This window comes from Syngnathoides biaculeatus, chromosome 4 (assembly GCF_019802595.1).
Source record: "Syngnathoides biaculeatus isolate LvHL_M chromosome 4, ASM1980259v1, whole genome shotgun sequence".
Classification (NCBI taxonomy): domain Eukaryota; kingdom Metazoa; phylum Chordata; class Actinopteri; order Syngnathiformes; family Syngnathidae; genus Syngnathoides; species Syngnathoides biaculeatus.
The window spans coordinates 7,173,982-7,201,955 of NC_084643.1; the positions used below are offsets into that span (position 1 = coordinate 7,173,982).

At 41.2% G+C, this 27,974-nt stretch overlaps 1 protein-coding gene and 1 long non-coding RNA gene across 2 annotated transcripts; one reads left to right on the top strand and one right to left on the bottom strand.

Annotated features, from left to right (window-relative positions):
* Positions 1–1,174: 1,174 nt before the first annotated feature.
* LOC133499311 (solute carrier family 28 member 3-like) lies at positions 1,175–15,964 on the top strand. Its single transcript, XM_061817207.1, has 17 exons — positions 1,175–1,424; positions 2,343–2,416; positions 4,108–4,199; positions 4,308–4,497; positions 5,680–5,824; positions 7,866–7,979; positions 9,118–9,195; positions 9,263–9,343; positions 9,423–9,503; positions 9,590–9,715; positions 9,802–9,929; positions 11,269–11,437; positions 11,508–11,705; positions 13,193–13,274; positions 13,337–13,435; positions 14,324–14,438; positions 15,759–15,964. Exons 1-17 carry the CDS (start codon positions 1,359–1,361, stop codon positions 15,877–15,879), a joined length of 1,959 nt encoding a protein of 652 aa, XP_061673191.1. The 5' UTR covers positions 1,175–1,358; the 3' UTR covers positions 15,880–15,964.
* Positions 9,809–27,829, bottom strand: LOC133499312 (uncharacterized). The gene is made up of 4 exons (XR_009794615.1): positions 26,808–27,829; positions 11,282–11,435; positions 10,729–10,755; positions 9,809–9,872 (listed from the first exon to the last, which is right to left on the bottom strand). It is a non-coding gene; the product is annotated as an uncharacterized LOC133499312 (long non-coding RNA).
* Between the last annotated feature and the right edge of the window lie 145 nt (positions 27,830–27,974).

The following is a 27,974-nucleotide window of genomic DNA, read 5'->3' on the forward strand; positions in this document are numbered from 1 at the left end:
TGCCCCAAGCGTCATCAAGTATGGCCGTCCGTCAGCGGCGGCGGAGGCCTCGCACGCGTGACCTCTGTGTATCGTAAGGTGTCATCATTTATGCAAACTAACAGTCCGTTATGTCTCTGCGCTCCATTTAACGCTAATTGCGTTTGGATTGGCGCTGGCACATCAGGCCCACCAAAACCTGCCAGGAGACTCTTGGATTTCTTTCTTTTTTTGTTGTTGTTGTTGGGGTTTTTTTTTTTCGTTTTTTTTTGTTGTTTTTTTTGTGAATTCACACATTTCGTTTGTAAAAAAAAAAATAAATAAATAAATAAAAATGACCCTACCCAAGTAAGATTCTTTTTTTGCATTTTGTAAAAATGACATTTTAGGTTCATTTGTATCTTATTTCTGCAATTTTTATTTCTTTGTCAACGCTTTCTCAATTTTAATATATTGAAAGTATTTACAGTGAAGGCCAAATGTGACATATTTTAAATAAATATAAATATTTTATCTTCTTTAAACTAAGAAAGAAATGAAAATAACAAAATAAAATACAAATGAGTGTAAAATTTCATTATTGCAACGTTATGCATCTCATGAAAAATACGGAGGAAAATTATATATATATATATATATATATATAAAATTTTCGCCCATATTTTATTTATTTATTTTCCTACATATTTTATTTCTGATAAAATAAAATTAAAGGAAAAATATATATATTACATATATATAATTTTCCTCCATATTTTATTTATTTTCCTCCATATTTTATTTCTGATAAAATAAAATTAAAGGAAAATGAAATATAAAATCTCATTATTGCAACGTTATGCATCAGAAATAAAATACGGAGGATGCATAACGTTGCAATAATGAGATTTTACACTCATTCGTATTTTATATTGTTATTTTCATTTCTTAATATATAGAATGTAGTTACAGTAGAGGCAAGTATAACAGTATATTTCAATTTTTTGACTTAGTTTTTCTCCACATATTATTTTAGCTTTTCATTCATTTTCTATGCAGTGCTTTTGTTCATTTGATTTGAGTGTATATTCTTCAAGATGTTATGTTATGCTATGTTGTGTTTTGGAGGAAGCGCGTAAATGTCAGGACCTCTCCATCTTTTCGACAATGACTGAGACATGATAAAACACTGCCCTCTTGTGGTGGTTGGTGGCGTCGCAGGAGGCGGAAAGAAAATGACGCTCGGGGTAAAAAAAAAAAAAAAAAAAAAAAACATCGGAGGAAGGTGGAGCAGGTAGAGCCGGTGTGTCGAGAAAAGTGAGCGGTTTCTCCCGGGCTGCCAGTTAAGTGTTAAATGTGGGGGGCGACATCAAATAAAAAACAACTCAAAGAAGAGTAATATGAATATGACGGAGTTGATCGCGGGGCAAAAAAGCTGCAAACACAACAGAGCCCTTGAGGCAGAGGTAGGAATAATGTTACACTTTTGTCAACTTTTTTTTCAGCATTCATCAGAAATATGCTTATGTTCTGTTTTTAAGTAAGCTCCTTTTTTTTCTTGACGATGATAATCACTTTTACTTGAATATGCAGTTTTTCCTTTTTTTATGGGAACGTTTACTTAAAAACTGAAAAAAGTGACTTTCTTTCTGAAAAATACTTGCATTGAGATATGACTTTTTTTCTGCTTAAATATAGTATTTTTGTTCAAATAAATAACTTCCATTTTATTTTTACTTCCAAAATATAAATGACCATAAAATTCAAATATACAGCTTTTTTCCCCTATGAAAAAGAACTCACCCCAGCTGTATTTACTCTTTATTTATTCTTCAAAAGGCGGGGTTGGGGGGGGGGAATTTTCTGTCCCAAAACGTTAACAATATTTTTTATTTTTTCTCAAATGCAGACATTTTCCCCTCAATGATGCATTATTTTATGTTGTATATGCATTGTACAAATATTGTTTTTTTCCCTGTAAAATATCCAACTTTTTTTGCACCATATGCATCTTTTTCTATTAAAAATATAGATTTTATTGCACTGCAGTCTTTTTTTTTTCCCCTGAACAAAATGCAGCTTTTCATTTTTTTCACTTCAAAATCCGACTTCTTTCTTAAACACAAATGTCTTAAATGTCCAGGACCTTTTTCCCCCACTTAAATATGATTCTTGCTATTTTTATTTTATTATTTTATGCCCCCCCCCCCCCCCCCCCCCCCAGACATGTTCCCATTTCCACGTTTTGTGTCATCAACTTGTTGATGTAACACAACTTTGAGCTCTCATTTGCCTTTTGCGGCACATGAGCCAAAACCTTGTGCAAACACACATTATTCCAATTTTTACGTGTACTATCTTTAAACTCCGTCTGTGTGCGGCAGGAGCAAGTGTACATCGAAATGGACTCGGACATTGATGCGGATGAAGAGAAGTCCTACCTGCACAACTGCAGTTTGTGTGTCTTTTTTTTTGTTGTTTTTTTTTTAAATACTGTAGTCATATGTTTACAGGCCCCTTTAATAGGTCCGCCATCATAATGCACTTCAAAGATTGAGCCTTCATAAAAATTATGAATATTCTCAGCCAAGCAACAGTGGAAACATGTTCCGTGGGGTGAGACGAGAAGTCGAAACGGCGGAGCGGCTCGTCAAGTGTTGGCCTCACGGTTCTGAGGTCCACGGTTTGAATCCCAGCGCCAGCTGTGTGGAGTTTGCATGTTCTCCCCGTGCCTGGGTGGGTTTTCTCCGGGTATTCCGGTTCCCTCCCACATCCCCAAAACATGCAGCATTAATTGGACCCTCTAAATTGCCCCAAGGTGTGATTGTGAGTGCGGCTGTCGTCTGTCTCGATGTGCCCTGCGATTGGCTGGCGACCAGTTGAGGGTGTACCCCGCCTCTTGCCCGATGACAGCTGGGATTGGCTCCTGCACTCCCCGCGACCCTTGTGAGGATAAGTGGCTCAAATAGTGGATGGATATCTATGCGAAGACAAAAAAAAAAACAATCAGACATCCAACTTTAAAAAATACATGAATTTTTTTAAAAATGATTTTTAAGCATTTTTAACTGAATGAAATATGAAAGTAGTATTTGAAAAGTCTTAATAACTTAAGTAAATAACTAACAAATTTGTTTTTAATTGTTCAAAATCAGTAAATATTTAGTTTTTTTATAAAGCATGCAAAAATGAAACAATACAAAACAAAAAATGAAGAAGAAGGAAAGTACAGTACATTGGGTTACTGTCTTGTTTTTGTGTTTTGTGAAATGTTGAAGTGTCTTGTCTTTTATTTTGTTTTTTTGGTTCGTGAAATGTTAAGGTGTCCTTTATATTGTTTTGTATTTCCAGGCCACCGTAGGTATCCCAAATATGAATAAAATTGAATATATGCCAGCGTACTGTGGCAACCACATTGGTTGGTGGGGCAACATTCCCACTTTCCACTACTTTGAAAATAAATGTTCTCAGTTCATTATCGATTTTCATCAATTTAGAAACGTCAAAGCATGTGCTATTAATAAAGAAGCTTGAAAATAGAAGACAAAAAATACTTTCATAGGAAAGGTTATTCCCTGTTTACTGCACAATATGCAGGCATCGCTATTTTGTTTTCCATGCCTTTTACAATGACGGTGCGTCGAGACTTTGCCCCCACTAGCTTAGTATTGCTGCAGGCACGCAGCTCGAAAGGGGCGTGTCATACCCACTTATTGTTCATATATATATATGTTAAGTTTTCATTTGAAGGTTTCATGGCGAGCATAGCGCTGTGTAAATTTATACAGTACTACACTGTTGTGCGATTTTTCTTGTTGAAAAACAAGCAAACAAAAAAAAAAAGATTTTTGTTTCGTTTAGTTTTTTTGGTTAACGGCGGCACGTTGATTCAGATGGAAAGCCTCACAGTTTTGAGGTCCCGGGTTCAGGTTTAGCACTCCCGCGACCCTTATGAGGATAAGCTTTGGGTAGTTTGGGTTAGAACAGATTAGCTTCATTCCCATTAATTTCAACAGGGCAAGATGATTTAATGTTTGAAGTGCTTTTCGATCTCATTAGCTCACGTAGGCGTACCTGATTCTCTTACCTTAAATGTAACGTTGCCTTTTTCATTTTTTTCCATTTCTTTGACCTCATTTGTGCACCCAGCATGCTGTCAAGGAAAATGGCGTCGGTGAAAGGCTTCTGCGTGCGTCATGGAGACGCACTGGCGCTGCTTCTAAAGCTGCTTTTTGCGGCAGGTGAGACGGGAGAGTTTGAAAAAGTCTTCCTTCTGATGAAAATTAAATCATTTTCTCCTGGGACTCCCCCTGCGGCTGTTGATTAGTTAACTGGGCTTGTGTGTATAGGCTGGGTTGCCATGGTGATCGCGGCCTGCGTGCTGAACTTCCGGCGAGCCGTCGTGCTATTGGTCATCTCCTCACTAGCGCTGTTCTTCCTCGTCTGGGATTGGATCGTGGGGCGCTATGGTGACCGGATATGGGAGGGGCTTCTTCCCGTCAGGGAGTGGGTCGGCGTTCACTGGATCCGGGTCAGATGGTGAGAAATGTATTTGCTGTGCAGCAAAGTATGAGTATTATCAGAATACTGTCACCCAATTCGGGTTTGTATTTGCGGTAAGCGGTAGTGCCCCTTTTCGTCCACCAGATGGTGCTGTGAGGAAAAGAAAGGCATACAGAATAGTACAGTAATTAATTTGGTGAATTCAAATGGCCTTTTCCCCTCTGAAACTATGCATCTTTTTCACAAATTAAAAAACATTGGATTTCATGAATATGCAATTTTTACCACTGACATATAGCACACGACTATTTTCTCAAATATAAAAACATTCCCCCCAAAAATTATTATGAGGGTAGCACAGTGGATTAGCTGGTAAAGCATTGGCCTCACAGTTCTGGGGTCCCGGGTTCAATCCCGGACCCACCTGTGTGGAGTTTAAATGCTCTCGCCGTGCCTGCGTGGATTTTCTACGGGCACTTCAGTTTCCTCCCACACCCTAAAAAAATGGAACATTAATTGGATGCTCTAAATTGCCCGTAGGTGTGATTGCAAATGCGGCTGTTTGTCTCCATGTGCCCCGCGATTGGCTGGCGACCAGTTCAAGGTGTACCCCACCTCCTGCCTGTTGACAGCTGGGATAGGCTCCATCACTCCCCACGACCCTCGTGAGGATAAGTGATGAAGAAAATGGATAGATGGAAACAATTGACATTTTCTTATCTTGGAAAAGAGGCCTTTTTTCATGTCAATTATTTTTCTTTCTTGAACATTGAACTTGTGTTTTTTTTTTAAATACATATATGGTATATATTTTTCCTGAAAATGTTTTTCCTCATTTCTGTTTCTTCTTCAAATATTGAGCTTTTTTTTAACATTGCAACTCTATCTCTATAATATTAGATATTATAATGACCCACCACCAAATTAGCAAGACGGTCTCACATGCCCCGACCCGTACAGCGCCAGATTGACATCTGTCCAAAATAAAAATAGCGCCCTTCGTGTTATGATTTTTTGAAAAGTGGAAAAAAAAAAAAAAGTGTTGGGGATACGAAGATTCCGCCTGACACCTTCGATAACAACTTTCTTGTCAGAAATGCCCGTTTTCTTGCCACCGCTCAGAATAATAACCCCACTTTCTTTCATTTTTTTATCCTTATGAAATTGTCCCCCAACGCTGGTGTGGACGTTTGATATTTGCGTCTGTCGTCCCCGCAGGCTGATGTACGCGTGTGCGCTGGTGGGCCTCGTGTGCTGGCTGGTCCTGGACACGGCCAAGCGAGGGCAAAGACAACTGGTGTCTTTCTTCGGCCTGCTTCTGCTCATCTTTTTCACGATGGTCTTCTCCAAACATCCTTTCAGGGTAGGCGGCGCATAAACATACCATAAAAGTCAGAAAATTTAAAAAAAAAAAAAAGGCTTCAGCCAAGTGGAAAATTGCAACGGGGGTTTTTACAGGTTTCAAAAAAAATATCACTCCTGCTGCTTGAGTTCTCACTGGTACCGAGAAACAAGACCGGATCCTAAAATCTTTCAACTGTCTTCCTGCGACTCAAATGAGAGATTTTAAAATCCGCAAAGCTTGGAAAGATCTCAGACCTGAAGGGCCCTCAGGCTTCCTGAGTGTTTTCAGACAAAGTCAAGCAGCGTTGTGTTTTTTCTGCTCCTCAACGGTGCAGCAAACCTCCGGAACGCCCTCGGATTCGCCGAAACTCTCAGAAAATAGAAATCCGTCCCGAAAACTTTATTGTTCACTGCTGTGTTTTTATAAATGGGGGGCGTGAACAGATTTCACCATTCTGCTTTTCTTCTGCGATTTTCAACGTGTTTTGTCATGTTCGTGCGCAGGTGTCAAACACGTAACCCGGGGGCCAGATCCGGCCAGCCACATCATTTTATGCGGCCTGCGAAAGGAAATCAAATGTGGCAACTTCATTGATCCTTGCTAAAATCTTTTCTAAAACTTTCCTTTTTTACAGTAACTTGAACAACAATCACTAAGAAAAGCTTCATTCTGAATTATAATAATTGTACGGTTATACTCTTTCACAACCTCAGTTGTCTGGATTTTTGAGGGCGGTGCTAAAAACGTACCAAGCGCCTAATTTTAGCTGAGGCAATTTGGTGAGATTGCCACTTCATTATCGACAATAACTCGGAACTGGCTGTCCCTGTACGACCACTGTTAGAGTTTGGTCGCAATTGGCGGCAATAAGACGGACTCGTTTCCGGTGGAAGTCGGATTCTGCCAAGGCGATTTCGTTCACAACTTTTATGGACAGAATTTCTAGACGCAGCCGAGGCGAAGAGGGTTTCGAGTTTGGTGCCCTCAGCATCGCATCTCTGCTCTTTGCAGATGATGCGGTTCTGTTGGCTTCATCTCCAACGCTCACTGCAGAAGTTCGCAGGTGAGTGTGAAGCGGTTGGGATGAGATTCAGCACCTGCAATGGAGCTGGAGATCGACAGATGGATCGGTGCAGCATCTGCAGTCATGCGCTCCGATGTGGTAAAGAGGGAGCTAAGTCCAAAGGCGAAGCTCTCAATTTACCAGTCGATCTCCGTTCCTCCCCTCACCTATGGGCATGAGCTGTGGGTCGTGACCGAAAGAACAAGATCCCGAAATGAGTTTCCTCCGCAGGGTGTCTGGGCTCTCCCTTAGAGATAGGGTGAGAAGGTCGGTCATCCAGGAGGGGCTCAATGTCGAGCCACTGCTCCTCCGCATCGAGAGGAGCCAGATGAGGCGGCTGGGGCATCTGCTCCGGACGCCTCCCTGGTGAGGTGTTCAGGGCATGTCCCACCAGAAAGAGACCCCGGGTACGACCCAGGACACGCTGGAGAGACTATGTCTCTCGGCTGAGCTGGAATCGCCTCGGGATCCCTCCAGAAGAGCTGGACGAAGTGGCTGGGGAAAGGGAAGTCTGGGTATCCCCGCTGAAGCCACTTCCCCCGCAACCCGACCCGGAGAAATGGTCGAAAATGGATGGATGGAACTCGGAACTTTTCTACCGCAACAGGGTTCAGTAAACTGAGCTATGCCCACAACCTGAAAGAAATACACTACATCTTACGGTTACAGTATGCGGGTTGCGTGATTTCGGTACCTCTGTACAGGAAGTGAGTGCATGTGCATGGACGGTGGCGATCCGGGAGAGACAGCAGCTATTTGACTAATACCTGGGAAAAAGCCAAATTCCACATTCTGTACTTTCCTTTTTATTCATTTATTTGTTTGATTTATTTCTTCAAATTTGGCAGGCCTGTTAACAACACTTTCCTATGTGGTCTGTCAAATTTACAAGATTTTTTTTTTTTCTTGTCACTTTATACCATCTTCTCTGAAAAATGCCCAAAAATGGAGTTAGTGGCTCAAATGAACCCAATCTGCTGCATGCATGTGTTCTAGTGGTCCTGGCAAGCGTTGTCGTGTGGAGTCGGCCTTCAGTTTGTTTTCGGCCTTCTGGTTCTGAGGAACTCCTTTGGTTTCAAAGCACTGGAGTGGCTCGGAAAATTTGTGGAGGTGTGTATACACACACACACACACACACACACACACACAGTGGAAAACCAAAACTCGTGTGCAATCACGTCCTCACAATCTGCAGCTGATCACTTTTGAAAAATATCGCGTTCACCGTTTAGTTCGGGGGTTGCGAAACCTTTGGGCTCAAAGGTTCACGTTTAATTTTTAAGAGGGTCATAGGACAAGTCATTTGAGATGAGCTGTGAAATTTGAAATACGTTGTAAATAACCAAATATCGTTTGAACATTTTGGTATAGTGTTAGAAGTCATTTATTTGTAATCAATTCAACATTTTTGTCATAAAATAATGTACTGTCAAAAATTTAAATATACTATATGTGGAAATGAGCTCTTACATTTTGTGATTATGAACAATTATTGATTGAAATTTGAAATTATTTAATTTACATCTGGGATGGGCAAATATTTGTGTTCAACGGCCACTTTTAATTTTCAAATAATGTATATATGGGCCAGGTAATCAGTTTTAACAAATAACTCTGTCCCATAGAAATTATATTTTCATTATGTAATGAATTTAAGCATATTTATCTCAACATGTATCTTAATAAAACATAAGATAATGTACGTATAAAATTATTTTATTCAGAATTTTAAAATTTTATTCACACTGACTAAATGAAAATTTTAAAAAATTAATACGGGCCAGGTAATCAGTAGCCAAAGTAAAAAAAAAAAGTTTAAAAAAATGACTCTGCCCTACAGAAATTAATCAAATAAATAATATAAATAAAATATTTTTAATTTATGGATTGAATTTAAGCATATTTACCTCAACATGTATTTTAATAAAAAATCTGAATAAAATAATTTTATACACTTATTTTACTCACACTGACTACATCATCCCATTCAACAATGAAATAAAGTAATAATTAATTAATTTAATTACAATAAATTGAACCTGTATAAATTGATGAAAAATGCAAGAAAAATGGCAGGACTCTTGATAATTTCATATTTAAGAGGCATCAACATGGCGTCGGCAGGCCTGCTGTCTCATAATACATGACGATGATGCGTCAATAAAATCTTAAAAATATATACAAAATACATTTTCGTCTGCATTTTATTATTTAGCCCTAAATACGTGACAAAATGTCCTTTGTGCAGAAATTCATCGGCTACACAGACGTTGGCTCCCGTTTCATCTTCGGGGACAATTTCCAGGAGCACTTCTTCATCTTCAAGGCAAGTGCAACGTCACGTTTCCTCGTATCAAAATCTTGTCGGCGTCTTCTTTTTTTTGTTCGTGCAGGTGATGCCCGTCTTGATTTTTCTGAGTACCGTCATCTCCATGCTCTACCACGTGGGCTTCATGCAGTGGCTGGTCAGCAAGGTGAGAAAGCGGCGGAGCGGGGCCATCGATTGAGCACGAAAGCAAACCCTTCGCCGAATTTCGCGCCTCCTGTCGACAGATCGGCTTCGTGATGGAGGTTACCATGGGAACGTCTCCGGTGGAATCGATGGCCGCAGCTGGAAATATCTTCCTGGGGCAGGTGTGTCGCCGTGACAACAAACGACACGCCACCATCATGACACCTCCCCCTAATCACCACGGCGGGGTCGAATCGACGCGCTTTAGACGGAAACCCCGCTGTTGGTCCGACCCTACATCGGGGACCTCACCTTGTCCGAGATCCACGCCGTGATGACGGGGGGCTTCGCCAGCATCGCCGGCACCGTCTCGGGAGTCTTTATCTCCTTCGGGGTGAGGAAAATGAAGACCCCCCCCCCCACCCTCACCCCCCAAAATATAAATATAAATCGCATTTTTCCCCCCTCTGTTTTTGTAAGGTGGAAGCTACGCACTTGTTGACGGCGTCATTGATGTCCGCTCCCGCCTCGCTGGCCATCTCCAAAACTTTCTGGCCGGAGACCGAGACACCCAGCACAAAATCATGTCGCGATGTCAAAATCCAAGGGTAAGAAAACATGAATTATGTCGGCAAATAAAGATGACAGTACAAATAAAACCCCAATATTCAAGGGGAATAGGAACTGTAACCCCCTATTCCCACAATAAAAAAATATTATTGGCTATATTAATAAGTCAAACCCTAAATACACCACAAATTCTTAGCCCAAAGCACTTTTTTTTTTTTTTTAAATTGGAAATTCAACTTAAAACATTCCCCTTAAAAATAAATCTCTTTCACCTTATTGATTTCAGGGGGGAAAAATGTGCAGGAAGTGCACGTTTAGATGGAGAGAACTCTTCCCGCTAATTCTCGCTAACAACCCAGGCTAAAATTAATTGAGGTGTATCATTTCAACATGATTCCTCCTTGACACCAATTACTACTTTCCTATGACCCACCTTATGTTATCTAGTAGGAGATACGCAAACCTATATGGGATAAGTTAAAAAAAATATACATGAAAACTGTGATTCCCGGCCTACAGAGCGCACCTGGTTATAAGCCTCACCCAGTACACTTGTAAAGGAAATACCATTTGGTCCATACATACACCGCAGCTGTGTAAAAGCTGCAAGTGCCCACATTGAAACGAGATATTTACATAGAAAGACGGTACACAGAGTGTAACGCTAGTGCCGCCGCGCTAACGCTAGCGCCGCACTAACAGGGCCGATTAAACAAAACAAAACATACCTGTAAAAATTACTGAAACATGACATTAACAGGCTAGTGCAGTGCTAACAGGGCCAGACCGGTAAAAGTCACTTCCTCGGCAAATATATTCCACCAGTCTCACTCTTACCTTTTCCGCTCGAGTGCCACCTTGCGGCTGTTAGAAAAAAATGCACAAATTAGCTGCAACACCGCATAAACCGCAGGGTTGAAAGCATGTGAAAAAAGTCGCGGCTTGAAGGGCGGAAATTAAGGTAAATGAATTTCTGAGTCATGGATGGCGAATAGGTAGGAGTTCACCACTGTACATTAAAATTTCTTTGCCATGACATCACACATGGCAATAGCGCCGAGGGCACCTCTAGTCAACAAACTCTTGTGTCATTTGACCACACCATAGAGATCGCGAGAACAAGCTTGAATGATGATTTTTGCCATCTTCTCTGCCGCAACGACGGAAAGTAAAAAAGATGTTACGTGAGACCCAACGGCAGCCATTATTCCCATTTTAGCATGTTGATTAAAAAATACACACAGGGAAGGAAATTCAAACATGGTTAACGTGATCATCGAAGAGCTTGCAACAAAAAGCAAATATCCCGGAAGAGGATCCACGAAAACAAACAAAAACAACAGCATGTGTGAGTTTTTTTTCTGGCGTTTCCTCCAGGGGGTGCACGAACCTGCTGGAGGCGGCGTCGCAAGGGGCCATCTTCGCAGTGAGCCTAGTGGCCAACGTGGTGGTCAACCTCTTGTCCTTCATGGCGCTGTTGGCCTTCGTCGACGACGCCCTCTCCTGGCTGGGCGCCATGTTTGACTACCCGCAGTTCAGCTTCTCTGTAAAAGACGCGCGCCGAATGAGTTCGAACTACCGTGGCTAGCAATCCGAAACTACTCTCCTTCTTCCAGCTGATGTGCTCGTACATTTTCATGCCCCTGGCGTTCGTTATGGGAGTGTCGTGGGAGGACAGCTTTGTGGTGGCCGAGCTGGTTGGCATCAAGACCTTTCTCAACGAGTTTGTGGCCTACCAGAAGCTGTCGACGTTGATCAAGAGGCGCAAGGCGGGCGGCCCGGAGTACGTCGGCGACGTAAAGCAATACATTTCGGTAAGGTCGGCTCTTTTTTTTTTTTTTTTAACCGCTCTCTGTATACTATACAAACAGCACAGTGGCGCGACTGGTTAAATCCTTGGCCGTACAGAGCTGAGGATTGGGGTTCAAATCCCAGCCCTGCCTGTGTGGAGTTTGCATGTTCTCCCCGTGCCTGCGTGGGTTTCCTCCCACATCCCAAAAATATACATTAATGGGATACTTAAAATTGCCCCTAGGTGTGATTGGGAGCAGGACTCTTGTCTGTCTCTATGCCCTGCGATTGGCTGGTAACCAGCTCTGAGTGTACCCCGCCTCCTGCCCGTTGACAGCTGGGATTGGCTCCAGCACTCCCCGCGACCCTTATGAGGATAAGCGGCAAAGAAAATGGATGGATGGGTCTATACAATACCTGAAACCCCATCATAGCATTGACCTGACCCAACCCTACCTTCACTCTAAAAACCCAAAGATTGTAACCACTTTCACCCTAACACTTCATTAAATCTAAATGTATTTAATCTTGAAAAATTGTTTGCGTTCAAAAATTTACTTAGAAAAAAAATTTCATTTAACTTTACTCCCTGTCGTGTTTTTTTATTCTTTATTTTTTTGTTCGTTTTTTCTCTTTTCGTACTTGAGGTTCCCCGACTCCCGGAGACAAATCCCTCGTGTGTTTTTGACATATAAAAATAAACATACTTCTAATTCTGAATGTTTGAAATGCAAAACATTTTCATTGAATTACCGTAATTCCCGGCCTACAAAACGCACCTTGTTATAAGCCTCACCCAGTACATTTGTCAAGGAAATACCATTTGGTACATACATAGGCCGCAGCCGTGTAAAAGCCGCAAGTGCCCACATTGAAACCCACATTAAAATACGAGATATTTACAAGGAAAAGACTGTACACTGTGAGTTTAACGCTAGCGCCGCTGCACTAACGCCCACCGTGCTAATGCTAAAGCTAGCACCGCCGTGCTAGCGCTAATGCTATCCCTGCTGCGCTAACAGGGCCAGTTAAAAAACTGGCAAAAATCACTGAGACGTGGCAGTGACACGCTAACGCAGTGCTAACAGGGCCGGACCGGTAAAAGTCACTTCCTCGGCACATATATTCGGTCTCACTCTTACATTTTCCGTTCGAGTGCTCCCCTGCGGCCGTTAAAAAAATGCGCAAATTAGCCGCATCACCGCATAAACCGCAGGGTTGAAAGTGTGGGAAAAAAGTCACGGTTTATAGGCTGGAAATTACAGTATTACTTAAGCAGTTTTGTGTTTTCCGATATGTGTCCAAGCCCAACGTTTATGTTCAAACTGTGCAGAATGTTCTGGTGGTTCACATAAAATGAAATACTGTTGGGAATAGAACGCGGCCCCCATTTTTATAACATAGCCCTACTACAGTACTAAATATAATTTTTGGTCACGATGCTGGGACTTTGGAGAGCATCTGTATAAATGTACTACATTGCGTATTAAGTATGGATTTCCCTCGCCAGGTCCACTCTGAAACTATCGCCACGTACGCTCTGTGCGGCTTCTCCAACATCGCCTCGCTGGGCTTGTCGATAGCAGCGATGGGTGAGCTGATTATTAATAATATCGTTACGATTACTGTTAGGTTATTGCTCTTGTTATTGTAGTGTCAATAGCTCCTGAGAGGCAACGCGACATCTCCTCCTGTGGCCTACGGTCCTTGATCGCAGGCAGCGTTTCCTGCTTCATGACGGCCTGCGTCGCAGGTGACTGCCTACGCTCCAATCACAGATTGCGTTTTATGAACAATTGACATCATTTATGAATCAACACACGACAAAAAAAAATTTACTGCTGGGTATGCGCCATCACTTCCTACAGTCAGATTTGAATCATCCTATTGGGAACATATTTGCATGAATATTCACACGCATATGTCATATTATTATGACTAGACTGAAGACATGAATAAATCTGGGTTCCATTTGTCCCTTCACTTAGTGTCCATACTTTGACTCAATTAGTTATTATTACTTGTGATTTTTTTTTTTAAAGCTTTTTGGAACATAACAGTCCATAATTGCAGCTGCAGTGATTCAATAACGCACACAACACAAAATTTTAAAGCACAAAAACAACAGTTAGGATTCAATTTAAAAAAAAAAACTGTGCATCGCCCAATCCATAAAAAAAGTAATACAAAAAAGTATATGAATTCTAGTTTTCATATCAAAATTGTAACTATATGCTGAACTAAATATACATGGTCCCATTTTGTATTATCTTATGTTAAAAACTTCATAAAATTACCACATTTTATTCTAGAATACCACTATAGTACTGTACAAGCCTTTTGAGTAACATTGTTGTTTTTTTTTTTACTAAATAGCCTAAACTGTAAGTTTAGTTATGCAATTTTCTTCCCATTTTTTTTACTCAAAAAATATATTTACAATTTAACATATTACAGTGTACATATTAGAATACCTACAACAATTTAACTCAAGTCTGTTACAATATTATTTTTCTATTAAAATGCAATTCATACATTTGCATGTGGTTGCAAAAGAAATAAGTAATATGAAAATTTTTTTTCAATTAAAATGATTTTTATATGTATATATTGTATTGTGTGCCTGCGTGCGTGCGTTCAGGCACGCTGTACATCCCCCAAGTGGAGTGCCCGCACTACCTCAACGTCGCGTTCAACAGCACCAACGTGACGGCAGCCGCACAACTGCTCACCTGCTGCGCACAACTCTACAACAGGTACTTTCGTGATCAGCAAAATATGTCATGTTCTACATTAAAGAACTGTAAAATATTATATAGGAAATATGATAAGCACACTGCTGTTAGCCACAGTGCATGGCTAGATTCTCACACGCGCACGACCACAGCAGCCATAAAATTAGTCATGTTGGTCAAGTGCCACCCCACCTGGCCCATATTTAACACACAGATCCTACAATACAGTACAACCACTATTTTCAATTTCGGTGTGTTCAAATATGTTTGAAAAATGTGTTGGAATCCTTTTTTAATGTGTTTTAAGGGTTAAATCAATCAAAAGGGTTTCTCCCCCCCCCCCTCACTATATTGCAGCTTTTCCCTCATTGCCCCAAAATGCACCGTGGTGCCTTGAGATATGAGTCGAATTCATTCCGTGACCACAATTGTAACTCAGAGCACTTGTATCTCTTATCATATTTCCCTACTAGTTATTCCCCTCCCACCCAAAAAAAAAAGTAATTTTCGTTAGTTAGAAAAATAGTATTATTTCATATTGTACTTTATAAAACATCCATCCATCCATCCATTTTCTTTTACGCTTATCCTCACGAGGGTTGCAAGAGTGCCCGAGCCAATCCCAGCTGTCATCGGGCAGGAGGTGGGGTACGCCCTGAACTGGTCGCCAGCCAATCGCAGGGCACATCGAGACAAACGGTCGCAGTCACAATCACACCTAAGGCGCAACTTAGAGTGTCCAATTAATGCATGTTTTTGGGATGTGGGAGGAAACCGGAGTGCCCGCAGAAAACCCACGCAGGCACGGGGAGAACATGCAAAGTCCACACAGGTGGGCCCGGGATTGAACCCGGGTCCTCAGAACTGTGAGGCCAACACTTTCCAGCTGATCCACCGTGCCACCATGGGGTAATTAATAATTTTTTAAAAAATGCCGTATAGAGGTCGATTTATTTTTACACTTGCATGGGAGATAGTCGTAAAATACACGCCGCTTTACCAGCTGAGCCCTAAAACATACATGTATGATAAATTCAATGGACATAGTGCTGCTCCTTCTGGCGTGTGCACCTTGACCACTTGTCGGCGCCTTAACACAGACAATCGGATACTCGGACCCCACACAAGCCAAAGTAATATTCAATTTTCACAGTATACCGAATAAAGCATATGCCTGTGAGCATCGTTATGTCTGTCTACATACATTACCCCCGCTTTGTTGTTCGTTAGCACCCTCAACGCCAAGTGGCATATTAGGCAACGTGTTGTACTACATAAATACATAAATATTGTATATGGATATTCATCTTAAGATGGCACGTGTGTCTACTCCATTGCCAGCGTGACGGTGCACAATCCGTGGAACTTCACCCTGAAGGAGGAGTTCAGCGAGAGCAGCATTCAAGCGTGCTGCGCGCTCACGCCGTCCCCGGCGCACTTCAACTGCAGCTGGCTGTTCTAACGCGCCAAGGACAGCGCGCGTTATGTATTCTTTGACGTTGTCTTTTGTTTACGTTGCATTCCGGCGACTGATTTCGCAACGAAGCATTGAGGAATACCCAACATTTTTTGGTTTTGTCAAAAAGAGTTTTTGTATCTGTGAAGTGTGTACTCCTAGGTAATCATCTCCACTTTGTAAAGCTTTATTTATTATTATTTATTATTGATTAAGGCGAAAAGGTCCTTACTTTAGAGAAACTGCTTCTGTCTGACTTTCAATAACAGAGCTTACAAAGGTAAATATTGTATTAATTGCATTTCTGTTCTTCCCTCCCGCTGTTCCCTTTCAAGTGAAACAAAGCGGAGATCTCGAATCGTAGATTAGTTTTCTCGGAAAGCAGAACCAAGTAATATTTCTTTTGTACTAATACAAGGACGGACGGCCGCGCGCTTGGCTATTTTTGAGTCCTGATCTTGAAACAGAAGGTGAAGCACTCTTCCGAGAGCGTCTCGCTTGTTCGGTTGATGATGGACAGCTACAGTACACAATAGGTCAATTGAAAAACTTCACAAAATCCAAAAATAAAAATAAAATAAAAATCTGAGCCATTGAAAGGATTATTTTTCACCCAAGAAATCTTTTATGAGGTCGACAAAATTGTATAATGTCAATGCATGACAATAGTAACATCTGAGATGTTTAATTTTAAATATTTAGTATGGCTGTACTGCAGCTAGCACAAATTTTAAAACACTTTTAAAGACATTTTATATAGTTAAGCATTTATTTGATATTTCTAACAATGCAAGCTCCAATATTTAGCTTCCTTGCTGTAAATACCGACTTAGTTGCAAAATTGTAGTATATATAAAAATATACCTTTTAAAAAAATTGCTCTACATGTAATTTTCTTTTTACACTTACCTATACTGTATTGTTTTTTTAATTGCTTGGGCATAATGTCACCATTCACATGCTTGAAAAGTGTAATGAGAAGTGAGTCTAAATGTATACTGAATCTATATTTGGTCTGAATGTAAATATGTAGCGGTGAATTGCAATTTTAGTTTTTTGAAATGAAACCGCATCTATCCGCATGAACAAATATACATACAGCACACTCATACAGTAGTGGAAGGCATTGAGTTTTGAGGAGGCGTAATGTAACACATGACCGTTGGGTGTCACTAGTGGGCTTCTATTTATATATTTGATTTTTTTTTTTTTTTTTTTTTAATCGCTTCACGATGACACAAGGGCCTGACTGGCCCCTCTCACTTATTAACCACCGACGACACCTTCGTTCATTGAGACTAGAGCCGAACAAAGTAATGGCACTGGCACCGTGCAGCGCTCACACACACACACTCACACACATTCACACTCACACATACGCATCGACTGACACTTCACACACACCCACATACTCACACACAAGCGTGACACTAATGAAAGACTCCATTTATTACAGGAGTAGACAACCTACGCCCTGGGGGGGGGGGGGGGGGCATGCAATAGATAGATAGATAGAGAGATAGAGAGATAGATAGATAGATAGATAGATAGATAGATAGATAGATAGATAGATAGATAGATAGATAGATAGATAGATAGATAGATAGATAGATAGATAGATAGATAGATAGATAGATAGATAGATAGATAGATAGATAGATAAAGCTTCAGACTGTCACTAAATAGGTGACAGGCAATGAATGGATGGATCGCCAATTTTGTTTAACATGTTTTTTGCAGAACAAAATTGTGGATTAAATAGTCTTTTTTTATTAGTTTTATACAGTACAATACTGAGTACTACCATTTTTCACCAGCTGTAGGAAAGGCCAGCGAGGCCTTAATTACCCATAAAAGAAGCGCTGACATACTGTACGTTCACATTTTGTATTTGGAGATGTATACCATTTCCATCCATCCATCCATTTTCTGAGCCGCTTATCCTCACGAGGGTCGCAAGAGTGCCCGAGCCAATCCCAGTTGTCATCGGGCAGGAGGCGGGGTTACACCCTGAACTGGTCGCCAGCCAATCGCAGGGTACATTGAGGCAGTCGCACTCATAATCACATCTACGAGCAATTAATGTTGCATGTTTTTGGGATGTGGGAAGAAACCGCAGTGCCCGGAAAAACCCACGCAGGCGCGGGGAGAACATGCAAATGCTACAGAGACGTGGCCGGGTTTTGAACCCCGGCCCTCAGAACTGTGAGGCCAACGCTCTCCAGCTGTGCCAACAATCTTGGCTGGAACAGAGTCATGGCATTTCATTTCTTTGCAAAGGGCACATGATTCAAGTTATGAGTGTAGAGATGGAACATACGTGCGTGTGATATTAAATTAAATTCAATATAAAAACACTCTGGGAAGGCCGTCGGAGATTAAAGCGGAGGTGAAAGTCAGTCTGTCGATGCTACGTTGCTCACGCGAGCCAAAAATGGAAAAGGAACTGCGCCACGTCCTTCGACTGGAGCAGCGTCATCAATATTTATTAAATACCACGAGAAAAAACATTCCTGCGACTTATCATGATGGGTGAGAGGTGTGGTTATGGCCATGGACACGCCAGCCAATCACAGACAAACCATTCACTCTCACCTTCTCACCTATGGACAATTTAGATCTGGGCTCTGCAATCTGTGGCTGAATAAGACGAGGACTCTTATAGATATTGATGATTTCATTTGAACGCAACGTTCAAAAATTCTTGGGTATATTAGGTACTGTATTTATGGCAGCACATCGTAAAGGCTGATAAATGAGGGGAAAAAAATGTAACCCATAATGGGATAAGCCGAAAGGAAAAGAAGGAGGCGAAAACCTGTCAGGAATAAACTCCTCCAATTTCAGTGAACTACCTGACTTGAAGTCGTGACCATCGCTCAAGCGCTTCCGCTCGCATTTACCCCAGCCAAGGAAGGCCTCGCCGGCCTCTCGCCGCAGCGTTCCATTATCGGCGAGCGAGCCGTTTGGTGCGCGAGAGACATTACGGACATTTATACATAAACGGCGGCCGGTGCAACATCGGCGGGCCTCGTCGGTAATTCCCAGAAACGACGCGGCCCGTCTTCCCCTCACGCGCGCGCGTTTCCATTTCTCGGAACCCGCCGGCGTTTGGCGGCGTGCGCCCATCTTCCTGTGTGTCTTGGCCCCCGCTGTGAGCCCGTGCACATACACACACTGCTTACATTCTGTGGAAACAAGGCAGGTGGTCCAGCCAGGACACCCGTGTCAGGGACCGGAGCAGTGGAGGATGATTCCCGTTTATCCTGAAACCGACCACTTAACCCCCCCAAAAAAGCCTTTTAAAAGCAACCAAATGCATCCTGAGCACACCCTGGTAAACATCACCTGCACCCTCTCTCACACAAACACACAAGTAGACATTTGGGATGGACTAGTTCGCAACAAGAAATAAATGAAAATAAATAACGCCTGTGGCACAGTGCCACAGCTGCAAATCGTTGGCCTCACAGTTCTGAGGACCAGGGCTCAAATCCTTCCACCGCCTGTGTGGAGTTTGCATGTTCTCCCCTGTGCTTGCGTGGGTTTCCTCCGGGCACTACGGTTTTCTCCCACATCCCAAAAACCTTAACATTAACTGGACACGCTAAATTGCCCCTAGGTGGGATTGTGAATGTGACTGTTGTCTGTCTCCATGTGGCAACCAGTCCAGGGTGTACCCTGCCTCATGCCCAATGACAGCTGGGAAAGGCCCCGGCACTCCCCACGACCCTCATGAGGATACGCTGAAAAAGAAAATGGATGGAGATATACATATATATACACACACATCCCAAAAACATGCAACATTATTTGGACTCTCTAAATTGCCCATAGGCGTGAATGTGAATGCAGCTGTTTGTCTCCATGTGCCTTGCGATTGGCTGGCAGCCATTTCAGGGTGCACCCCACCTCCTGCCTGTTGACAGCCGGGATAAGGTTCAGGACTCCCGTGACCCTCATGAGGATAAGCGGCAAAGAAAATGGATGGATGGATGGATAAATTGCCCCTAGGTGTAATTTTGAGTGCAGCTGCTTGTCTCGATCTGCCCTGCGATTGGCTGGTGACCAGTTCAGGGTGTACCCCGCCTCTTGCCCGTTGACAGCTGGGATAAGGTTCAGCACTCCCGCGATCGGCGAAGAAAAGGGATGGCTCGATCGATATTTATATATATATATATATATATACACACACACACACGTATACATAATTTCTTTGAGCTATTGCAAATGTCTACATGTTTGTAAGCGCGTCGTGTTCCGCACAGCGTGCGCCGATTGTGCAGCACGCTGACGTTTTTAGGCCACAGCTTCACTCCGAATAATTCAGCCTCCCTTGGAAATGACATTTAAGAGGGAAGCAACTTGTCATTTCACCGAAAATAATGCAGTGGCATTATTATAAGAATAGAGTGGCTGGATTAAGGGGAAATGAGTCGTACTTTTCTGAGGGGGCGGTTTGGATTATATGGAGGACAAATCAACATTTTAGGAAAATTAAGTCAAAATATGAGGACAGGAGACTTATGTTTTAAATGACAACATAATACTACAGGGGGAATGCTTTTACAAGATTAACCTTTTTTTAACAGGGGAAAAAAAATATTTTTTGAAGAATAAAGATTCTTAGAAAATGACAATACAAATCTTAATCTCAGATTTGTAATTGTAAAAGAATAAAAAGTGAATTTGAAAAGAATAAACTTAATTTTTACAACAATGAAGTTGAAACATAAAATAAATAAATAAATATATATATATATATATATATATATATATATACACATAAAATTAGGAAAAATAGTCGTAATATTAGGGTAAGTCTTATGTAATATTGTATATTCATATATGTGTACATAAAACTATAATTTTTAGAACAATAATTTCATATTGGAGTATGAATTATTTTACAGGTATATTGTAATAAACTCAGTTTTACAATAAAGTCAACATTTTTCTCAAAAATCAAATTTGAAAAGAATAGTAATATTTGAATACAGTAAGGAAAAAAAATTAAGAGAATATAGTCCTCATATTAAAAGAATTAAAAGAATAGTAATTTACAAGAAAAAGGTGATATATATTTATGTTTTATGAGAATAAAGTAGTGGTGGAAATAAAATGGAGTTGCAACAATGAGGAAAAATGTATCTGAAAAACAAAATTCATATTTAAAAGAATAGACTTGTTTGTTTTACAAGGAAAAAAATTAATAAATGTAAAAAACTAAAGTTAAAACCTAAGTTAAAAGTGTTCATTTTGGGGATGTAATATATGAAATTATCTTAATTTAACAAAAAATTAAGTTGCAGTATAATGACAAAAAAAAAAAATTATTCAAGGAAAAGAAAGGTAAATTCCGAGAATAAAAGTGGAACTTTAAGAGGGAAAACTGTGAAAAAAATCTAATTTTACAAGAAAGAAGTTGGAATAAAATGAGGAAAGCTCATAATGTTATGTGAATTAAAAAGTGTAACTTTACAAGAACAACTCAATATTTCAGGAGCAAATAAAACATAACGATTATTGTGAGTAAAAATCACTCCACCAGACTCAAGCACAGATCTACGACTGAAGTTGTAATCCATCCATCCATTTTCTGAGCCGCTTATCCCCACGAGGGTGGCGGGAGCCAATCCCAGCTGTCATCGGCCAGGAGCCGGGGTAACATAACAAAAGAATAATGTTTTGAAGATGTGAGAGGAAACCGGAGTGCCCGGAGAAAACCCACGCAGCCGCGGAGAGAACATGCAAACTCAACAGATGGAGGTCTGGGATTTGAACCCGGTCCTCAGAGCAAATAATTTGCTTTTGGGCAAATAAAGTGAAATTGGATACATTGGATACATTTCGGGAGCGCCCAAGTGCTCCGGCAGCCTCGCGTTCGCCGCCGTTGCGCGATCCCTTCTTAGTTCCTCAATGGATCGCTCGCGGTTGCGACATTTTTCTTGCCTGAGCGTCTTCCGTTGCTAAAATAAGCAAATCTCCATGGCAACCAGTGCCGCAGAGTGCAGGTGGAGGGCCCTTCAAGGTGCATTAGGGCCTTCTCCAATAACAACGTGCATTAGCTACCTTTGTTTCTAAACTATGTGAGCACTAAGAGCCCCGCTTGAGAAGCGTCCTCAAGTCGTCGAACCCGCGGCGGGCGGACCGGCGCTCACAAAGGGCGCGTGTGGACATCAGCTACGTTATATCACGGAAATATCCATGATCAGTTAGAAAGGAATAAGTATGAGGGCAGAGTAAAAAAAAGTTATGCGGAAAGAATAATGGAGGGATCTTACAAGAACGTTCGCGTCGTCTCAAGAAATTCTATTTTTAATACAGCGGAAGCGGATTCACGATTGACCCAAGCGGATTTTTGTTATTATTTGTAAGCCAAATTTTTTTGTTCTGAGTTCTAACAACGGCGGCAGCAATTTGAGGACAAGAAGAGATTTGGAAGATAGTGAGCAATTCTAAAAAAAATAAATAAATAAATAAATAAATAAATAAAGCTGTTTCTTGCCACTTGCAGTTGTTGTTTACTGTACTGCAAAAATAAACCTCAAACCAAAAGAATTCCACATCGCATATGAACTTATTTTTTTACAAATATCCGTTAGCTTAATGTTCATTCACATTACAAAACAGAATAGACGTGTTCATGAAACTAGCATCGATGTTTTGGGGTAATTCGAATTCTTTCAGTTTATCTTTGAAAACAAGCGGTACAGAAAGTGTGTATTATACTGCCCCCAGTGGCCAACATCAGAATAAGCAACAGTTTATTTAAATGGTGAAAGACGATTTGAGGTACAAGTGTTTTGAGTTACAAGCCTGGCCATGGAACAAATTAAACTCTAGACTCTAGAGCAGGGGTGTCAAACTCATTTTTGTCGCGGGCCACATTGTAGTTACGATTTCCCTCAGAGGGCCATTATGATTGCGAATCCATGAAAATCTTTCGCCTCATCATATTCACGCATGAAATTTATGAACTACTTTTGGAATCAGAAATCAAGCTTTCTGGGTATTTCAACTATTGTTCATGTTCCGTAACACAAAAATGCTTGCAATATGTCAACTTCATCATTTATGGTATAACAATTTGAAATTTTATTACAGATTGTCACAAAAATCATGGAAGAATCGTGAGCTGGCTTTGCAGGCCAGATAAAATCATGCGGTGGGCCAGATCTGGCCCCCGGGCCTTAAGTTTGACACCTGTGCTCCAGAGTCTAGGAACCAGTTCATGTCTAACAAAAAAATTCTTTCAGGAATGCAAATCTTCTCATTTCTTCTTCCAATTTTTCCCCCCCTACATTGGTTACTTTTTGTGTTGACTTGATTGTCGCATGTTGCTTTGACTTATTTTACTCGCCTCGCTGGCTTCCCTCCTGCCTCGAAATTGTTTCAAATTACGCAGCGGACGACACCCTGATGACTTGTTTGCTTGACGCGATGACAATCGTGATGGAAAACAGATGCCCACTGATGGCTCATTAATAATGTCTATTTTTTGCTTTGCCGCCTCAACATCGGAATGAAAATGTGAAAGTGAAATATATATATATATATATATATATATATATATACATACATACATATATTTCAGCTTTTCAAACACATTTTTACCCGTGTTCCAAGTCTCACGTTGGAAACATGAGGAATGCGAAGCTTTGGTGTTGCATCCCAACAAGCAGACCGAGTGTGATTTTGCATTCTAATGGCGCGCCGTTATGAAGACGCCACAATGGTGAACGACATCCAGCGTGTTTTTTTTGTCAGTGTGACTGTGCATTCATGAAATGCAAACGCACACCTTGTCTCGCTTTGTTCAACATTGATGAACGATACCATTTACATATATACCTATCTAGCCCTCTATATATGGGTATATACTGTATCTAAGCTTCTCAAATGCAACCAAGCTCTTCTTTAAAGTCCAACTGACACCAAAAACATGATTTTTTTTGCATGTTTTTAATTTTTAAAAAAGGCACCCATCCATTTTTTCACCACATGACACGGTTTTGACATACGGCTTTTTGTAACTCCCTCCATGAAAATTCTCTCGAGGGATTTGTTTTGCCGAAGAAGCAGGAAGTGAATTTATTTGCGGACGCCCACTCAAGTGGGTTGGTGTGTTTATACGAGTTTTACCTGCAGGAAGGTAGCGTGTTGTTCCTTCGTGTTAGCCAAATTGCCGCCTCATTGTATTGCTGGATATTGCTCGAACACTCGGGAGGATGGATTTGCGCTTCGCACTTTTCCAAAAGACCCGGTTCGTCGTGAAAAATGGACTGCACAGGTGCAAAGGACGAGAGCTTTGTGGGTTCCACATGACAGGTAGGTGTGTATAGAGCTATTAAAAAAAAATAATAGTTGGGGGGGGGGGGGGTGCGTTGTTCTCCTCCCCGCACACAGCCACCCACCTCCCAGTGCCCCGCCGCAGAGGCTAACGGTGGGCGCCAGGCTAACGGCCACACTGCCTTCCTGGAACATTTGCTGGAAATAATATTTGTTCGAGTTTGGTGACTATATGTCGTTTGGCTAGTTAACTCGTGTTACATGCTACTGAACTGTCTTTGTACTTCTATTTTGTTTTGTCTTGTATTGTGGGTGATTAGTGTCTTAAACACAATACAAGTGCTTTGTTCTATTTTGCTGGTTTGACCAAGGGGATTTATTTTCAATTCAACACATAATCTATAAACTGTGAGACAAATGAGTCCCCCCCCCCCAACTATTATTTTTTTTTAATAGCTCTGTACACACCTATCTGTCATTTGGAACACACAAAGCTGTTGTCCTTTGCACCACGACAAATTGGGTCTTTTGGAAACCTGTGAAGAGTGAACACATCCTCCCGAGTGTTCAAGCAAAATCTAGCAATACAACGAGCCGGCATTTTGGCTAACACGCAGAAAAAAACCCAGCTAATTTCTCGCTAGTAAAACAGGTATTACCACTTGAACCCACCACCAAACATCACTTCCTGGTTCTTCTCCAACACAAATGCCTCGAGAGAATTTTCATGGGGGGAGATGAGAAAAAGAAAAAAAAAAGAATCCATACACGGCAACATTCTTACATGCTGTGAACAAATGGATGGGTCCATTCCGACTGATTTTATTTTTTTGGGTTAACAACATACAAAAAAAATTATGTTTTAGGTGTCAGTGGCGCTTTAATACTAATAATACGAGCAGCAAGAAGAGCGTGTCAATCAACAAACCGCTTCATTGCAGGTCTGCTTTTCTGGCATGTTGCACTCACATGATGGCGTTTTTTTTATTTCGTTCTTTGTGCCTTTAAGCCGCACAACGTCTGAGTTTAGATGAGGCAGGAAGACTTGATCCCCTTCCTTGCGTTTCAAAGCCTGTTGCCCCGATGGCTTCCTGTGTGGATGCATGACCTTTCCTTTCGGATCTGAGCTCATCAAGCGGAACGCATTAAGTCTCACACACACGCACACACACCAACAGGTGCACCCCACAAATGGGGGCCGCAAACAAGACGAGAGGGTCGCTCCCAAATGTGACATGAGAAAAGATCAACTGCAGTAATATCCCGTAGGAAGGAAACACGGCAGACAGTAAATCAAGTTTAGCTCACACTCTGCACCCCATCTTGAAATTAGAGTAGTGTCAAGTAATACTGCGGTCGCATAGTTTTTAGTTTTGGCCTTGGCGGAATGCCTTTAATATTGCAGAACAAAACATGACCAAGCGTATATAGGATACGTGCTCGGAATTCCATTTGTCTATGTGTTACAAGAAGGTTATATCTGTGAAATGTGTTGTATGGAAGTCAATATGTGTCACCGGGATTTGAATTTAAAATACCACAGAAAACAGGATTTGAATTTGAAAATTCAACTGGCTCCAATTCGAAATCTGTCTGAAATTCAACGTCTCTGCCACCAGGCAGGGTTACTTCCGGTCAGAACCAAGCAGCCAGCCAATCGCAGTTACGCTTTCTTAGTCATGTGACGCCACATACGGTGAATTTCAGACAGCGAATTGTTAACATTGAAAAGTTACACTGAAATACAACTATTGAAAATGTGATCACTTTACATTTCAAATTCAAATCCTTATGGCACATATTTACTTCCATAGCGTCGGGCCCACTAATCTTAAAAAAAAAAAAAAAGACTGGATAGCGGATACACATCGAGTGGTATGTCGATTGGTTGAAGCCAGTTGGCCGCCGTCTCGGTACTCCCAAAACACGTGTAGTAGATGTTCTACAGGTTGGATTATGGTGGGGGGTTTGTCAAAGTTTGGCATTGAGAATTAAAACTGGTCGTGTGAGTTCTGGTAACGTGGAGGATTTTTAATTCGACTTGGTAAGCCAAAAAAGGCGAAGTGCAAAGGAAAGACATAGAACACCGTGACTAGCATGAAACCTTGCATATTACCTAGGGCCCGATTTCTGTGACATGCTAACTTTTCCCAAAATACGCTGTGAAGCACTATCATCATAACATGGCCAAAAAATTAGCATTTTTTGTTATAAAAAACATACAATTTTAAGTCAACCAGTGAGATATATTATTAGAAATAAGGACTTGCAATGGGAAAATACATGCTAAACAGATTGTTCATTTGTTGTCTCTGTGACACCCTATTTCAGACAGAAAATTTCAACTTGTTTCCTCGCATTTGAAAATCAAATTCAATTTGCAGAGTTCGTCATTATGAAATTCATCAAAAAATTTCACTGAAAATGTGTTTTCTTGCTTATCCACTGATGACGTTTGAGAGAATATGGACATCGCTTTTTCGCGAATAAGTCAGCCTATAAAAAGTGAAAGAGAGTGAACAGTGAACAACAACAACAACCGTAATCAAAACTTGTTCAAGTCAATTAAGCTCATCAGAAAATTAAAAAAAAACCTTTACAAACAAACTTTAACAGTGTCAAAGTAAATCTTTTTAACTTACCTGTGGAATGTATTGTCACAGGCACGAAACTGGCGATTAACACACAGGTCGGCACGGTTGTTTTGGGAGTATCAAGATGGCGGATGGTGAGTTCCGTTTTGGTGGCCAATGAACCATCCAGTCTTTTTTTTCTCTCAGGTCAGTGGTCGGGGCTGAGACTTTAACTTTGTGAGAGTTAGAATGATCAAAATAAACTCTGTCAAAATTCAGCGTGTTTGTGGCAGTCTTTAGTGTCACGTATCGGCCATGTTTGGAAATTCACCGCGTCGGCCATGTTTGCGGAATGCGTTTGCATGTTGTTCACGGCGCTCTTGAACTTTCCCCTCCCGCTTACTGTCCCATCTTTTGATTTATTTAATAGTAATAAGCAAGGGCAGGAAACAAGACGTGTTGATGTTGGAGAGGGGCTAAAAAAGAAAAGCACTCTGCACAGCTTGTTAAATTAGCTTCCTAATGACCAGCTTGTCAGGCAGCCTCGTCTCGCCAGAAAAGACGGGCGGGGGGACGATGGAGAAAGGGCAAGTGGGGGAGCCAGCCATTCTCTTCCTTGTCATAAAAAAAAAAAAAAAAAAATCACTCGATGGTCTCCCTCGAGCTCGTCTCTTTCAACGGCTGTTTGGCTGCTCCGCCCGGCGCGCTCGTATTCAAATGGTGGTAATGACTTGGCGGTAGACTTGCGTTGAGCGCGCCGCGGCCCCGTTGCATTGTGGGCTTGTCAGTCGCTTGTCGGCATTCTTTCAAAGTTGCCCCGCGGAGCCATAATGGACTTTTCCATTAAGCCTTGTTAATGATTACTCACCTGAGCCTTCGTTGAAAGGTCACAGACGGGATTAATTGTCTCTCCATAATTGGGCGGGAAAAAAAATTACTTAATTTTTTTCAAATCCTTATGGCTTTTATACAAAGGCTACACTGACAAGTTAAGAAAAAAAAAAAAAAACAAAGGAAAAAGTTAAGGGTAAAAGTGCTATTTCTATATGGCAAATATTACCCAAAGTTCTCTTCACTTTTGTAAAAGGTACTTTTCCCTTGCAAATGTATTCTCCTAATAAAACACATAATCCTCTGAATTAGATATACATGTAATTGTTTTTTTTCATACTGCTTTTAATTGTCAAATATTGTTTTCCTTATCAAATGAAATAAAATTCTGAACTTTTTGAGATA

Bases quoted from the DNA above. Each gene is read 5' to 3' on its own strand.
- LOC133499311 (XM_061817207.1), top strand. From the start codon at position 1,359: ATGAATATGACGGAGTTGATCGCGGGGCAAAAAAGCTGCAAACACAAC. The intron at 9,196-9,262 runs GCAAGTGCAACG...TTGTTCGTGCAG, and splicing joins AGCACTTCTTCATCTTCAAG to GTGATGCCCGTCTTGATTTT. The intron at 11,438-11,507 runs GTAAAAGACGCG...TCCTTCTTCCAG, and splicing joins ACCCGCAGTTCAGCTTCTCT to CTGATGTGCTCGTACATTTT.